Below are 13,878 nucleotides of genomic sequence, written 5' to 3'. Positions count from 1 at the left end.
GTGGATTAGTTTGGCCAGATGTCTTATCAAGTGTTTACGTGTCATATGATTAATGGAGTTTTAGAATAACCGTAGGATCGGTGTTTTATTTATTTATTTATTTATTTATTTATTAATCTCCTACTCCTACAGGCCCATAATCAGCAGCAAAAATGGGCCGAAAAGCCCAATCATTCGTTGCGATTGTTTGGAGCTGAAGCGGGCAATTTATGGAATTTTCCTCGTCTTCTTTCCACGAAACGAAGAGAATTGGGAAGAAAGGCGATGAGCAACATGATGATGATGATTGGTAGGTCTCGATTGGATGCAATCGTCTCTATATTCGTTTCAGTGCATCCTCACGAGACCTCTTGTTTGCTCCACTCCTCCTTATGCTTCTTCTTCGTAAGCCCACCTGATCCTTCTTTTTTTTTTTTTTTTTTTTGGGTTGACCTGTAACAACATTTTATTGATTTTTTATGAACTGGGTTTTTGTTGATTTTCCTCAAATTTTTTTATTTATTTATTTTGAATGCAGATTTTGAGCTCGTATTTTGTGGTTCTTCCATTGCGAGATGAGGGTGCGATCTCTTTGGGATTATCGAACCTGCCGGGTCTGTTTATGGGGTCTTTGGCTCTCACTTTGATTGCAGCTCCCATTTCAACTCTCATTTTCTCGTTGCCAAATCTTTCTAAAGGCAAGGTATGTACATTTTCCACCATTTATTGTACCGTGATTGAAAGTTTATTTTAAAGAACTGAGCTAGAAATGAGATTGAAAAATGACATTTTATGTATAAAGGCGTTTTAATTGTGCATAAAGTTTGGATTTTGATGTTTACATCTCCCAAACATTGCGGTCATAAATCATAAATACCTAAAATAGCCAGGTTTTAAGATGGAAGAGCAAAAGCAATTACAATGATATGCCGCTCAAATTCACAGGACACGGTTATAACAAGCATTCTTTGCCTCAGCATTAATGAAAAAAAGAAATTCTTCGTATGGTTTTAGCTTTTGGTGACCTATTATGACTTAAATAAGGAGTTGAAAGTAAAATTTTTGTGGTAATACCTGATACATGCTATTTTAGGTTAACCATTTTGTCCAACACTACTTTCATGGAAAGAGTTAACTCTTACCAAATTTTAGTTTTCATTTATTTACTTATCTCCCTGTAATAGGTGCTTCTTGAAATTTCAGGCTTTAGTTTTGATACACAGGTTTTTCAGTGTATCACTTGTTGTATTTTTCATTCTATGGTATACCTCCTCATCAGCTGGGTATTCACCATCAGCCTTGAAGGTAAGATGTGATTTCATAGAAGAATTTTCCTAACATTGATTATCTTTGAAAAGTTTTTTCTGTTTTTTGTCATGTACTGAATTGTTATTGTCCAGGGGTCGGTTACTGTATCCTCCACTTCAGAAGGGAATCTGAGGGTCGATGATAACCAAGCCAATCCAGCGCATTCAATAGGTTGGGAGAACCATGGATGGTTCTATATCTCTGTGAGAATCGGATTTTTTCTTTGGGTAAGGAAATCTTTCAGATATTTCCAAAAACAGTTAAAGTTTGAAATTTGTTATTAACACTAAATTTCATTAAGAATTTTCAAAATCAGGGTTGTGATGGTTTTTCCCCCCCCCTGTTTGAAGGTTGCTCTACTTAATCTAATCACAATTTCCTCAACATGGGCTAGAATAATTGATGTGATGGATACTGAGGTTTGTATGCTGCCACAAATATTTGATCACTAGTAAAGTTTTTTTTTTTTTTTTTTTTTAAATTTTTATTTATTTATATTTTTTTCGCTTTTAACTTGTTTTGTGTTCAGTCAGGTTCAAGATTATTTGGGTTCATTGGTGCTGGGGCAACGCTTGGCCAGCTTTTTGGGTCGTTATTTGCTACAGGAATGGCTTGGATGGGGCCTTGTATGTTTGCTTGTTTCGGTCTTTGGCATATTGATGCTCTATTCTTTCTCCCCTTCCATCTTGTTGAGTTTTAACTTCCATTGTTTGATCCATTGCAGTCCTATTGCTCGTTGCTGCTTTATTAATGGAATTTGCTGCTCAGTTATCGAAAGGTATAAACCAGGATGTACCCCGCGTCCCTGAAGAATTGTCTCCCCTCAGGTCAGCCATTTATCATATTTTGCTTCATTGCTTCAAATATGGGGGGAGGGAAGTGGAATTTAGATCAGGTTTAAGGCTTGGAATGAGTTTCTAACTGTTTTTCAGTTGGATTCTTGAATATCTTTGCTTGCAAATTCTAAAGACTCTGTAAGGTGCAGAGAAGATTCAATATTGAGGGGCAGAATGGGGAGAGGGGCGATTTCTGTTGTAGAGCTTGTGTTTTTTGACTTGAGTTTCTTTGGGTTTCAGAAAAGATGATTCTGACCAACAAAATGAGGTCTATGGGAAAAGTGGGAAAACTGAGAAAACTGATCAAATTCATAAAGGTTCTTCTCCCAAGTCATCTACTTTGATGGTGAAGCCTCAGCTTTGGGCCATCTTAGATGGACTTGTGCTCATAATGTCATCGACCTACTTGCTGTATGTTTCTCTGTTTCTGTGGCTGAGTGCAGTTGTCTCTTCATTCTTCTATTTTCAGGTAAGAAAACCTGTGTTCCAGAGATTTCTATGTAATCTAAGATCTTCTTTCAATCTCTGTTTTTTTTATTATACACATAGCATATGTAATGGTATTATTTATAGTTGTAGACAGTGTATCTTGTGTTAAATTCTTTTTTGGTTGGAGGGGGCAAAATACTGTTTCATAGTGTGTTCCCTAGGAATGATTATAACTATATGTGCACATTTTTTTATTTTTTTTCATGCTGGAAGTTGGTATCTATTAAACCTTTTTTTTTTTTTTTCCCATTAAAAGAAGGAGAAGAAGGAAAAAAAAAAAAAAGAAGAAGAAGAAGAAAGGAAGAAATGTTTTAACTTTTTCCTCTGATCTGTAATTGCAGAAAGTGAGTGTAATTGCCATGACTGTTTCTAGCTCTATTGGAAGAAGAAAGTTGTTTGCCCAGATAAACAGCTTTATTGCTGTTTTTATCCTTGCTGGGCAACTTACCTTAACAGTATGTTATGTTCAGCTAAATATTTGCAGCATTTTAATGTTATTATCTGGCAATTACAGGAGAGAAAGTGAAAAATATTTTGTTACTTTCATTTGTCATGTGCAGGGTCGCATTCTAACTGTTGCTGGAGTTACTACAGCTATTTGTTCTTCTCCTATTGTTGCATTCTCAAATCTGGTTGCAATTGCTGTTTGGCCGACTTGGCTCGCTGTTGCAATTTCTGAGACCCTGCGGAAGGTTGGTCTCATTTATTGACAAATTTATGCATTTAACCTTTCATAGTATCTCAATCTTTTCTATTTAACCAAGTTTTCTGATCTAGCAATCACATTTTGCTAAGTTGGCACTATATTTTGATAGTTTTTCATCACTAGCACTGAGAACTCCACTCAAAGATCATGAACACTTGCTCTTACAAATTGCTTTTTGATTACTAGGTTGTTACTTATGTTGTGACCAGGCCTGGAAGAGAACTTCTATTTACTGTTGTCTCACAGGATGAAAAGTGCAAGGCCAAGGTATGAATATTTAATATATCTTTGGTTGCCAGTTGGTTTCTATTCTTATCCACTCAAGAAGCTCCTGAACTTGTAGTTTCCACTTGTTGAACAAGCAACTCTAATCTCTTTGATTTGTAGCACCTGATTTATTTTTATTTTTATTTTTTTTAATCAGGTGATTAGGTTGTAACACCAGATGTTAATAACAACTGATTTTTTATTTATGTATTTATTTATTTATTTATTTTTTAATTAGGTGAATAGATTGTAACACCAGACGTTATTGCCAACGTATGACTTCACGTAAATGTGATGCACTCTGCAGATAGTAATGCCATATTTAGGATTTTTCTTCTGCATCAACGAGGACATGATACTAATAATCAAATTGTAAATCATCTAAATACATGCTACTGCAGGTCTGCATCGATGTATTTGTTCAAAGACTTGGAGACGCTACAGCAGCAGGAATGTACAAGCTACTTTTCAGCACTCTTAATGGGAGAACATCGACTGCCTCTCTATATGCCCTTCCTGTACGACTGAATATTTCCTTCTTTTGGTTTTCCTTCTAAAATCTATTTATATAATTCCATTTTCCTTTTTAGGCTAGGAGACGTAACCATACCAAGACATGTAGACTGTAGTTATAACTTTTTAAACCCTGTTTTCCTCTTTAAAAAATGGTGCTGTCTCTGTATTTTGTCTATTCTTGCTTGCCACTTGGTATTTGGAAAATCTTGCTATTTCCCAATTATATCTTGCAACCAACATCATGATGTTTGAACACACTCTGTTTGCTTGTTTAGGTTTGCTTATTGTGGATAGCGACAGCATTCCGTGTAGGGCGTCGACAAGAACAACTTTCGAAACTTCAGACTGTCTCCACTTCTTGAAATTTTCTAATGTAAATGATTTCCTGATTTAAGGTCATTCTTTTTTTGAGATCTTGAGGATCTTTTAATGCCACAAATATTTGTAGATATGACCTTCCTCTTTTTGCCATTTTCGATGTGCCAGGAAGAGCAGGTTCACTCTCTAACCAACCTATGTGTGTATTATACCATGCTGCTGACATACACTATGTAACAGTCTTCTTCATGGGATCATTGACTTTGGCTTTCCTCAAGAGTAACTTAGGGCAAAGTAGTCTTTCTGGTTAATCAACTAGAACGCATTCGATACTCTGTACTTTACCCAATTCCATCTGGAACTCAAGGCACATTGCTATTGGTATACATCCTTCTCATGATTATTGAAACTTAATAGTAGAACATTTCTGTACTTTTAGTTGTTTCCTTGCTTAAATGAGCCTCACAAGATTCTTATTTTTGACATTTTGAGAGTACTGTATCATATGTTGATCCCCAAATACACTCATGAATGACCAGTACGATGCTTGATAATAATGAAAATTTTGTTCCTCAAAAGTGGCAGTATAGTTGAACAGCGAATGACATTATGGAAAAGGAGCACTTTTAAGAAGTGCGAGTTCTTTATAGGATAAGGTCCATTATTGTGAAGGATAATCATTTCAGCTTTGCAAATATACAAGCCCAATCTGGGGGGATTTTATTTTAAAAAAGAAAAAAAAAATAGAACTAAATATATATTTCCAAAGCTCTAAATCCCTTAGTGGACAGAGAAAAGGATGCTTCCTGATCCACTCTCAGCGTCTCACCATTAGCAACTCCATAGTTGAGATATTGAAAAACTCAAAACGATAGTGTGGACCTGTTCAAGTATAGTTGAAGAAAATATACATCAAAATGCAATATGAAAATCGTATTCACACTCACAGATGACCCAACTTTGTCAACTATATGAAAATCGTATTCACACACACGGATGACCCAACTTTGTCAACTAAGTGAAGTGGTAACATGTAAAGCATTTCTTTAAGCTAGTCTTGTGGATGCTAAAGGTCAGAAGTTTATAATTAAGCTTATGTTTGGTCATACAAATTCATGAGTAGATTCATGTATTATGAACCTAAAACGGCTGCAACCAAGGATAGCAAGTCAAATAAAACAACCTAAATGTATATATATATATATATATATATATATATTTATATAAATAAAAATAAAAATTAAAAATTAAAAAAAGAAGCATATTTTTATGGCGTCTAGAAAGGGAGGGAAAAGAGTACGTCATGCTGACAAAAGGACTATGTCATTTACTTTCCAGCTAAAAATATATTATTTGGAAGCATGAAGCTGCAGGTTATTATATGTGAGGCTGTAATTTACAAAGCAAAAAATACTAACCCAAAGTAGAAGTGCTTTAGGTTCCACGGAGGGAACGAACTCGTAAGTGCTTTAAGTTCCACGGAGGGAACGAACTCGTTCTTGAATCAACTTCCTCTCCCAGTCTGCAACATCTTCAAATGCATATTCTGGTAGACTCTCAAAGGGCTCCTTCCATGGATCATTCTTGGCCAGATCATAAGTAGCTCCGCAAATTGCTCTTTTATTTGGTCCACAAGGTCTTTTCGAAGTTAGTGTGTCATATGCTGTATCTAACTGCACATATGAAACTATTACAAAGTTTGAAAACAATCCATCTAAAAAGAAGTTAAGCTACTCCAGGAACACAGAAAAAGTTATGGTCATGCTTCCAAGTTCAAAGTTCAAATGTTTCTAGAGCATGGTAAAAGAAAATAAGATATAAAGTGCGACTTTAACAACAGGGAAAGAAAAATTTAGGTCTGACTCACATTCATTCCCAAGAACCAGAACATGTAAGCAATTGCAACAGCTGGGGCCCTTCCAAGTCCAGCAGTGCAATGCACATACACTTTGCCTTTTCCCTCAGAAATGGCCCATTCCAATGATGAAACAGCTTTAGGCAAACCACTGCGCAATGAATCCGGATCAAAGTCTCTTGCCTACCATACCAACATGTTAAATATGGTAAGCCGGATGCATAGAAATGTACTACCAAACTTTCCTTGACGTGATTGACTAATACATAAGCATAATTCTGATATATACAGATATCCAAACTATCTGAAAATATTTGAGATGGAAGAATAGTAACAATGGAGGAAATTTTACTTACTGGCCTCCTCATGTGACGAATACCAACTTCTTTACATCTTTTTATTATTGACAGCAAATCAATTCCCCAATACTCGACATCTTTGTCCTGCTGCAAGTTTAGAATGTATGCAACATTCTCTTCCTGTTTCAGATGATCTATATCATCAGGTTTCTGAGGCTGGGAGCCCACTATCAAATTATCAGTGATCAGAGTGTAGTTCATGCCTGAACACATTTTAAGAGCAATTACTCAGTTAAGCAATCAGAAAATGTCGATGTTAACATTCTCACATGTTTGCAATTTGGTATCTATTAAGGGAAACGTAGATCTTTACATGTGTTCATGGCAAAGTAATATAATTCATCTTACTGTCATTTTATGTCAAGTAATATAATTCATCTTACTGTCATTTTATGTCATACTTTCATTTTCTTATGAAAACTAATAAAACCTTTTATACTTTCTTTTTCCTTCCCTCCTAGGGATTTTGAACTCCAAACATGGTCTAAATGTATTCACTAGAAATACAATAGTTTAGATCAGTTGTGATCTAGTTCCCTTTAGCTCAACCCTCTATGTTTCCCGTTAAGGTGGTTAACCTTACCTACTCCCAATCTACCCGACAAAAATATATTAACATATTAATGATAATGCTAACAAATTGGAAACCGAACATAATATATTGAGAAAAAAGATAGCAGAACCTCAAGTTTTCAATAATGCCGGCAGAGTTGTTAGACTCACTGCTGCTTATAAGAGTGATTTATAAACAAATAAATATAATGGCATGATAATTGACAAAAGATTTTTGCATTCTGTACAGGGAAAAGGCGGAAACAAAAAAATTTATTTTAAAATAGAATATGCATTTTTTTAGCATGGAACATCTTTCACCAGAATTATACCATATATCCTCTAAAAGTGGTATGACAGTTACCTAAAAGTAGCTGACCAAAACTACAAAGGAAGGTAGAGCAAAAATTCAATTAACAGACATTGTTAAAGCACAATTCAATTATATTTATATGACACCAAAGTTAAGAAATAAGCCATTTAGGTCGATACCCACTCTAGCTAAACACCAAAGGCCAAAAAAAAAAAAAAAAAGAAAGAATCACTTTATACTGTTCTGCACGTGAAAAAATGACCACAGGGGCAATAAACTAATAGGGTAAAAAAATAAATGATTGGAAATGGGTGGTTAAGAGGACGCATCTAAACACTTCCATTAGCAGTGAATATACCAAAACAATGCTTAAAGAACTCAGCTAATAGCTAGAAACCCACCTCACCATAGATATATTTTACCATACAGATAATATATAACGTCTGCAAAAATGCCAAGGAAAATTAATTTAAAGAAATTTCGTATACGCACCATTTCTACACAAACCCCAATTTCAAGATTGCAATAAAAAATGTGAAAGTTGTGGGAATGAGACCAAATCTGATTCAGAAGAGACTTACCCAGATCATGATGATACTCATATGGATTCCTCATCATCCTTTTCATCGCTATGTTGTACTCTTCCATCTTGTTCCTGAAATTGGAGGGTCTCATACTTGTGGGGTTCTCCTCAATCCCACCCTCAGGTAATTTACAATAAATCCTGTTTGACTTGAATGAATTGTTGGTGACCCTGATATGATTATATGCATATCTATTCTTATTCTTCTTCAACAACACATCACTTTCAAGAGGAGCTATGAAGACCGAGCTGAAGCAACTGTTTCTAACAGCTTCCATTTTTCCTTTCTCTGTTGCATTCAGACATGAGTATCAATATTTATAGCATCCAAGTCATTTTACTAAAATGCCCTTGACATTCACCCAAATTTCCCAATGTTTGGGTACGTGTTTGTTCCAGCTCTTCCATTTATACGCATCCCTTTTTTTTGTCCGATATAAACTCTTCCATATATATATATATATACATGCATCTGTTGTTTTTTTTTTTTTTTTAATATATATATATATATATTTTGTTTCTTATTTATTTTGTCTAAGCAATGTTGGTTTAGCTGATATATATTTCATAGAAGCATTGTAAATGATAATAACTATATATCTTTTAAATATAAAAATAATCTAATAAAAAAGGTTACTATTTATTGCCCAACAAAAAAAAAAAAAAAAAAGGGAAACATTTGGATGTTTTGGTAATCAAAGAAACATTTGAATTGAAAATGTATCAATGGGATGATATTATGAAACAGGATCTGGTACTATGTAAACATCTTTCAAACTAGTTGTTGTAATTACTACTAGTGATCATGGTCCAATGGGTGCATGCCAATGGGATGTTGTATTAGAAGTTCTTCTGAGAAACAATGTGGGAAATTATGAATCTTGATTTAATTAGGAACAAAAGCAGATATGAAAGGGACTTCAATGCAATGTTTGTGTGATTAATTGGGATTGAATCTTCACTTAAAAACAGTGACAATCTTTGTGAATTGTGAGGGACTGGATAAGGATTAAGATTAAAGGTGTAAAATTTTGTTCAGTTTTTGCTAATGGCAACCCAAAATTCCAGAGGCATATTGATGATTAGAAATCAGTGGTGGCTTCAGTCCATATAAGATGCCAACAATTGATAATCAACATCATTCAATGTATGGTTAATATTGTTTCTTAGAAAACAATGGCTTTAATGCACTTTACTTAATTTAAAGGGGGAAAAAAAAAAGAAAAAAAGAAAAAAGAAAAATCAAAACATCAAGTTGCTGAAAAACTATGCCATGCTACATTATCATTCAAAACAAATGGAATCTAAAGTTAAAGCAAATATATGCATGGTTCTAATAATCATAACCCAAATTCTCATATAAAAACAAGAAAAATACTATTATTATCAACAGATTATATGAGATAACATATAAATGGGATTTGTAGACCACCGTTTGTGTGCCACATTTCAAAGTAATAATGGTGTCATTTCACACAAGAACCTGCATATGTGTCCCTGTATAAATATTATTTTATCAGTATTATATAGAAAATTATATAATATTCTTTTATCACCAAAAAACAAAAAAAAAAACAAAAAAAAAAAAAAATTGTGCTTGTTTCCTAGGTGGACCGAAGTTTGGATTTGGTGTTTAAAAAGCTCCAAAACCGGCCTTTTTTTAGGATTAAGAGGACACATAGCACCATACATGGTGTTTCATGACAGATCAACACTCAGGCAAAGAATATATTCTCACTCAATATCAACTTTTTTTCCATTTTTTTCTTTTTCTTTTTTTCACTGCAGAATTATGGTTATCATTTTGTGGCAAAAGGAATAATGATGTGTCGTTTTTGCAAGCTAATACGGTAGCAGTATTGGCCGGCCACTCAATTATCTTTCAAAGTGTTTTTACAATTTGTTGATAGAATCATCTTCCCCAACAACCAAAGTCTCTCATTCTACGTAATATTAATCCAGATTCGTAAACTAAGGTTCAAAATTAATTCCCTTAGTCCTTTATTCTTACGTTTAAGCATTGATTTCAATCAATTGGGAATATTATTTTCGTGGCAAAACATATCAAAACTTGTTTGAACATGACCTGCATTATACCAAGGCTGTTAACTTTGTTAGTTTTTTAATTATATCCATATTGGTTTATGAGATAATTACTTTTTGTTTATTTTTTAGTTATTTGATTTTGTAATTTCATTGTTTCCATATTATGTTTCAAAACAATTAAAAATTATATTTAAAAATAGTTTGAAAATCACAAAGCTAAAAAAAAAAAAAAAAAAAAAGTTTGAAATCAAAATGCAACTATGAATATTGTTTAAAGACTAATAAAGCAAATAATCATTTATAATACTAACCTTTGTTCTCATTTTTTTAATTATTATTATTATCTTTGGTAGTGCCAGTGGTATAAACACAAGTGTTTGGTCTATATATAAGCTTGTCATCTTAATTCCCCACTAATTACTGCCTCCTAAATTTTCCTATGGGACCAAAATAGATAATGGGTCTTTCAAACCTACGTATTATCGTTCACACTTTTTGTCACAAAACCTTGAGAATAGCTACTAATACCGAATCTCTCAACTTGGTTTGATTTGTCCTGCTTCTCCAATGAATGCTTAGTGCCAGTATTTAATTAACACTAAGTTGTTATTATATTATTAATTAATCTAAAGATTTTGCAGCAAAAAGATATCGTTTTCTTTTCTAAATATATAAATGGGCTACTTTTTATATTGTTTACGACATTTACTAGAAAGAACCGATTACAAAAACGACATCCATTATTAAAGAAACAGATAGGAGAAAGAAAAAAATTATCCAAAAAAGTCATAAAAATGTGATGAAAAACAACAATAATGGACCTCTCACCAAATATATAATAAATAAGGGAAAGACTTCAAAACCAATAATTTAGATGAGGGACTTTTTCCACTGAAAATATCTGTAATGTAATTGATTTTTTTATATTTATTTTTTTGAAAATACTCGCCCTGTTGTCGTTTCTTTATAGTTAAGTTCCTACCAAATTACCTCATGAAATTGCCATATACAAAGAAACCAACTGGCCTTGATAAGGACCTAATCACATTACTACATTGACCCCTTTTTCCATCTTTTTGGATATTTATTTTCCTTGTTTCCAACAATAATTGCTAACGCCCTTCAACTCCACAAAAATTAATTATAAAAAACAATACAAAATAGAGAGAAAATTTTTTCCATTAATTTGTCTTCCATTGGATTGCAAAATTTATGCTCTTAACAAAACGCATTAAAAAGAAACAATGTATATATACACATTCTATAATGAACCCCATTTTCCTATAAATTCAAAAAAATATATATATATGGACCTCCCCCATTTAAATATCTTATATTTAAACATTTTCAATCGGTGGTTTTTCATTTTTATCATGTCCAACGTGGACAAATGACCCGTTGGCCCCACCTTCACCACCACCAATACCAACCCCAACACCTTTTACAATCCCAAATTTAACTAAAAGCTCCACACCCCAATCCCACAAGTGCAACACGACGTACGTGCCAATCCCACCAATGAGCCCGTAAGCTATTGAATACGTCAGTGGCATCAAAATCAACGTCATGAACGCCGGTATAGCCTGCCTCATATCGTTCCATTCAATCTCCACCACAGATCTCATCATCAAAACTCCCACCAAGATCAGCGGTGGTCCCACAGCCCACGAAGGTATGGAAGCCAGTAACGGCGTGAAAAAGAACGCGAAGAAGAAATACATAGCCGCCGTTAACGCCGTCAACCCCGTCCTTCCACCTTCCCTTATGCCAGTCGACGACTCGATGAACGTCGTTACTGGTGACGTGCCAAGCAACGACCCCACAACGATTGCCGTTGCGTCGGACATGAATGCGAAATACTGTCCCTCGAAATCGCCGTTTTCGTCGGTAAAGCCTGCGAACCGTGCCATGGAATACAACGTGCCGGTCGTATCCAAAATGTCCACGTATAAGAAAGTCACGAGGGCTTCCCAAAAATACCCTTTGCCCATGTTTGTGAAGCTCAGTGCACCCGCAGTGCTCTTTATGCTGTGCACGTCCACCACTTTCTTGAAATACTCGTACGCCGTATTCCCCGCTTCCGTATTCGGGAACGCGGTTACGTCCGTGTTACGGAACCAAGAAACACCCGTTACGAATACGATACCGTATATCATCGCCCCTTTTATGTTTTTGACCAAACAGTACGCAATAATTACGAAACCGACCACTCCAAGCCAAAGCGTCGGGCTTTCCATCCTGTCTCGGAGGCAAAATATATCGCCCGAGACGGTACCGCCTTGGAGCAAACTAACGGTGCCGTTATCCGCCGTTGAAACCGGAGCTACCGAGACCCGAGAAGATGTGGGGCAGCCTCCTAGTTGGACCAGGGTCGAAGAACTGTATCCGATTAACCCGATTCCTTGATTGTTTTGCAACCCGATAAATGCCAGGAAGAGTCCGATACCGGCAGAGGAGCTGATCCGAACCGGTTTGGGTACCAGCTTGGCGAGTTTGGCTCGGAACCCAACAGCTGAGATGAGCAAGAAAATCAAACCCTCAATGAACACTGCGGTTAAAGCGCTCTTATACGAGACATTACCCGACCCGTGAAACCCGACGACCGTGTAGGCGAAATAAGCGTTGGTACCCATTCCGGGAGCCAAAGCCAGAGGGAGGTTAGCAAAGAGACCCATTATCAGACACCCAATGAGCGAAGAAGCTACTGTAGCGACGATCAGGTCCTTACGGACTCCATCAAGGCAAGCCTTGTAACCCGGGTTGACAGGGTCGAATTTGCAGGAATTGTCTGGTTGGATGACCCGTAGGTTGGGTCCCGTACAGTCGGAGACCAGGATGGAGGAATTGGAACAAAGCGGGACGCAATCGGAGACGCCGCAAGTTCCGCCGGAATCCGTGAGAATCGAAGCGTTAACGGCTAAGATATAAGCCATGGTGAGGAAAGTTGCAGTTCCGGCTCGGAGCTCGGTCGTGAAGGTTGAGTTTCTCTCGGTGAGTTTGAAGCGTTTGCCAACTCGGCTTTTGGCTATGTACGTGTTCAGCCTAGTCAGCAGCTTCGGCTTCGCGGCCGCTGAGCGCGGTGGCTGTGTTTCCATAATCATTACAAACCAACTCTATGTTCTTTCTTTCGACTCTGTTTTTCTTGTAAATAAAAACTATTATTTATATATATCTAGAAACGTATCGTGCATATATATAAATATATATATATATATATATATACGTGGGTATGAGGGACAGTAGTGTTTGTAAAGGAAAAGAAAACTGAAAGATGATTATTATTATTATTGTTATTATTATGACTGGCCAAGTTTTGATATGTGAAACGCAAAGGGATATAGATTCCAGGAATGAAAGGATCTTCAAGTCTATTAGAACATATATAGGAAAGTATCTCTCGCTCTAATTTGACTTTCTTTATATGCAAAATTAAATAAATAAATAAATAGATCCAAAAATAAAATAAAGGAACGTTTATGAGAAAGTATGAACTGTGTGAAGGGCAATGATATATAATGTGAACATATATATATATATATTTTTATATATATAGCAGAAGAGATTTTATTATTACAAACGTTAGCTTTTGAACTTATAACGTAAAGAAGTTGAAGTTTGTGACCAAACCACCCCTCCACATAGACCCACGATAATTGGACGATAAAACTTTGGGTTCTCATCCTATCCACTTCTTCTTTCAAAAATATAGCTGTTTATCTTTATTAGTTTTTCAAACTATTGACTTTTTTTA

The 13,878-nt window shown here is 35.4% G+C and overlaps 3 protein-coding genes across 5 annotated transcripts; 1 reads left to right on the top strand and 2 right to left on the bottom strand.

Moving 5' to 3' along the window:
- The first annotated feature begins 151 nt into the window (after positions 1-151).
- LOC107413977 (uncharacterized) lies at positions 152-4,851 on the top strand. 3 transcript variants are annotated; one of them, XM_048469697.2, is made up of 14 exons: positions 154-384; positions 518-682; positions 1,183-1,284; positions 1,380-1,514; positions 1,638-1,706; positions 1,817-1,913; positions 2,012-2,114; positions 2,364-2,592; positions 2,954-3,067; positions 3,173-3,304; positions 3,505-3,585; positions 3,987-4,103; positions 4,377-4,474; positions 4,588-4,851. In XM_048469697.2, exons 1-13 carry the CDS (start codon positions 265-267, stop codon positions 4,461-4,463), a joined length of 1,551 nt encoding a protein of 516 aa, XP_048325654.2. In that variant the 5' UTR covers positions 154-264; the 3' UTR covers positions 4,464-4,474; positions 4,588-4,851. The 3 variants fall into 3 exon arrangements, with proteins under 3 accessions (XP_060675473.1, XP_048325658.2, XP_048325654.2); XM_060819490.1 differs by lacking the exon at positions 2,954-3,067 and having other exon boundaries at positions 152-384; XM_048469701.2 differs by lacking the exons at positions 4,377-4,474; positions 4,588-4,851 and having other exon boundaries at positions 152-384; positions 3,528-3,585; positions 3,987-4,107.
- A 155-nt stretch (positions 4,852-5,006) lies between these two features.
- Positions 5,007-8,478, bottom strand: LOC107413978 (phosphoglucan phosphatase LSF2, chloroplastic). Its single transcript, XM_016022053.4, has 5 exons — positions 8,080-8,478; positions 6,631-6,836; positions 6,287-6,457; positions 5,838-6,092; positions 5,007-5,301 (listed from the first exon to the last, which is right to left on the bottom strand). The coding sequence occupies exons 1-4, from the start codon at positions 8,357-8,359 to the stop codon at positions 5,889-5,891; spliced, it is 861 nt and encodes a 286-aa protein (XP_015877539.1). The 5' UTR covers positions 8,360-8,478; the 3' UTR covers positions 5,007-5,301; positions 5,838-5,888.
- Positions 8,479-11,288: 2,810 nt separating this feature from the next.
- LOC107413958 (adenine/guanine permease AZG1) lies at positions 11,289-13,581 on the bottom strand. The gene has a single exon (XM_016022028.4). The coding sequence runs from the start codon at positions 13,226-13,228 to the stop codon at positions 11,465-11,467; it is 1,764 nt and encodes a 587-aa protein (XP_015877514.1). The 5' UTR covers positions 13,229-13,581; the 3' UTR covers positions 11,289-11,464.
- Between the last annotated feature and the right edge of the window lie 297 nt (positions 13,582-13,878).

Source organism: Ziziphus jujuba, chromosome 8 (genome assembly GCF_031755915.1).
Source record: "Ziziphus jujuba cultivar Dongzao chromosome 8, ASM3175591v1".
Taxonomy (NCBI): domain Eukaryota; kingdom Viridiplantae; phylum Streptophyta; class Magnoliopsida; order Rosales; family Rhamnaceae; genus Ziziphus; species Ziziphus jujuba.
This window is presented reverse-complemented; position numbering and strand designations above follow the sequence as displayed.